We start from the raw sequence: 2,156 nt of genomic DNA, 5'->3' as shown, positions 1-2,156 counted from the left end.
CTCTGTGTCCTCTGGGGTGGTGACAGTGACCCCGTGTCCCTGCAACGTCCCCTGGGTGGTGCAATGACCCCATGTCCCCCGGCCGGTGCAGTGACCGCATGTCCCTGGGCTGGTGGCAGCGACCCCGTGGCCCTCCATGGCCCCTGGCCGGTGGCAGTGAGCCCGTGTCCCCTGGGGTGGTGGCAGTGACCCCATGTCCCCCGGCCGGTGGCAGTGACCCCATGTCCCTCCGTGTCCCCGGCTCCCGTGCCCCTGCGTGCCCCCGGCCGGTGGCAGTGACCGCGTGTCCCCCAGATCCACCGGCTCTACTCGCTGCTGTCCCACGTCCCCACCCTGCTGTCGCTGCTCCTGCTCAGCCTCTGGTACCCGGCCCTGCTCGGCCGCAGCCTCCGCGGGAACGGCCCGGAGCGGGAGGTACGGACACGCCGGGACCTGGGCATGCTCCCAGCGGGATCGGGGCCCACATCAGCAGCAGGAGGGGGATGGGGATGGGGTGGGAATTGGGATCGGGAGCAGGATTGGGATCGGGATCGGGATTGGGATCAGGATTGAAATTGTGACCAAGATAGGGATCGGGATTGGGACCGGGATCAGGACTGGAATTGGGATCAGGATTTGGACTGTGACCAGGATAGGGATCAGGATTGGGACCGGGATCGGGATCAGGATTGGGATTGTGACCAGGATAGGGATCGGGATTGGGACCGGGATCAGGACTGGGATTGGGATCAGGATTTGGATTGTGACCAGGACTGAGATCGGGATTGGGATTGTGACTGGGATCAGGATGGGGATCTGGACGGGGATCAGAATCAGGATTGGGCTAGAGATCGTAATTGGGATCAGGACTGGGATCTGGATTGGGATCTGGATCTGGATTGGGATCAGGATCAGGATTGGGATTGGGATTGGGATTGGGATAGGGATCATAATTGCAATCAGGACTGGGATCAGGATTGGGATTGGGACCAGGATCAGGATTTGGACCAGGATTGGGATTGGGACCAGGATTGGGATTGGGACCGGGATCAGGATCAGGATTGGGATCAGGACCAGAATCGGGATTGGGATCAGGATCAGAATTGGGACCAGGATCAGGATCGGGACCGGGATCGGGATCAGGATTGGGATCAGGACCAGGTTCGGGATTGGGACCGGGATCGGGATCAGGATTGGGATCAGGACCAGGTTCGGGATCGGGATCAGGACCAGAATCGGGATCGGGAGCTCCGCACATTCCTTTGGCCCTGCCGCTGGGGGTTCTCCGTCGCTATCCCAGGACTGGGTTTGGGATGGGGAAATCCGCCTCTGGAATAAGCTCCTTACACAAGAGGCTTTCGGCATCAATCACTCCTCGTTTTCCCGGATAATCCCCGGCACGTGGAGCAGTGCCGGGGCTTTGTTGGGAAGAGAGGAAGAGAAGCCGGGAAAGGCCGGCCGGGCGTGGCCTGAGGCGACCCCAGGCCGGGAGCTGGCAGGCGGGAAGGAGGATCCCAGGCGGATTTGGGACCAAGGCCGGATTCTTCCCACTTTCCCACCCCGACATCGCACGTTCCTCATCCCAACGAGAGCCGGGAAGCTCCCGTTGGGAGATGCCAGGGATGAGGGGTGGCCGAGCGGGGACAGGGACGCTCTGCCCCCCTCCAAAATCCATGGATTTATCCCTGATTCCCTCAAGATTCCTGGAAGCGGGTATTACAGGAAGTACCTCAAGGCTGTGCTGTCCAAGCGGGGCCGGAAGGGGAGGTAAGGATGGAACATCCCATTCCTGGCACATCCCATTCCCAGCTCATCCCATTCCTGGCACATCCCATTCCCGGCTCATCCCATTCCTGGCTCATCCCATTCCCAAAGGCCGGGATCTTCACCCTCTCCCACCTCCCGCAGCTCGGCGCCGATCGAGGAGAGCCTCCAGTCCCGGATCCGCTCCTACCTGCGCTCCTACATCTACGCTCCCGAGGAAGGTGGGATGCGGGATGGGATCCCAGCGGGATCAGGGAATCAGGGAACAGCTGGGGTTGAGAGGGATTTATGGATCAGCCATTCCCGCTATCCCAGGGTGCTCCAAGTCACGTCCTGGGACACTTCCAGGGAGTTTTCCTAGGAAAGCTTGGCCAGGGAAGGATGGGAGCAACTGGGGGGGGGGTTGGATAAGG

At 61.3% G+C, this 2,156-nt stretch overlaps 1 protein-coding gene across 1 annotated transcript in view; it reads left to right on the top strand.

Moving 5' to 3' along the window:
* STRA6 (stimulated by retinoic acid 6) overlaps positions 1–2,156 on the top strand; it is a 17,941-nt gene that overhangs the window by 5,160 nt on the left and 10,625 nt on the right. Inside the window, exons 4-6 of the mRNA XM_017745145.1 lie at positions 295–414; positions 1,679–1,746; positions 1,888–1,964. Of these exons, the coding sequence (XP_017600634.1) occupies positions 295–414; positions 1,679–1,746; positions 1,888–1,964 (265 nt within the window). The remainder of the gene's footprint in view (positions 1–294; positions 415–1,678; positions 1,747–1,887; positions 1,965–2,156) is intronic.

Source organism: Corvus brachyrhynchos, unplaced genomic scaffold (assembly GCF_000691975.1).
Source record: "Corvus brachyrhynchos isolate BGI_N302 unplaced genomic scaffold, ASM69197v1 scaffold309, whole genome shotgun sequence".
In the NCBI taxonomy this organism is placed as follows: domain Eukaryota; kingdom Metazoa; phylum Chordata; class Aves; order Passeriformes; family Corvidae; genus Corvus; species Corvus brachyrhynchos.
Note: the sequence above shows the minus strand (reverse complement) of the source record. Positions and strands in the feature narration are given on the sequence as shown.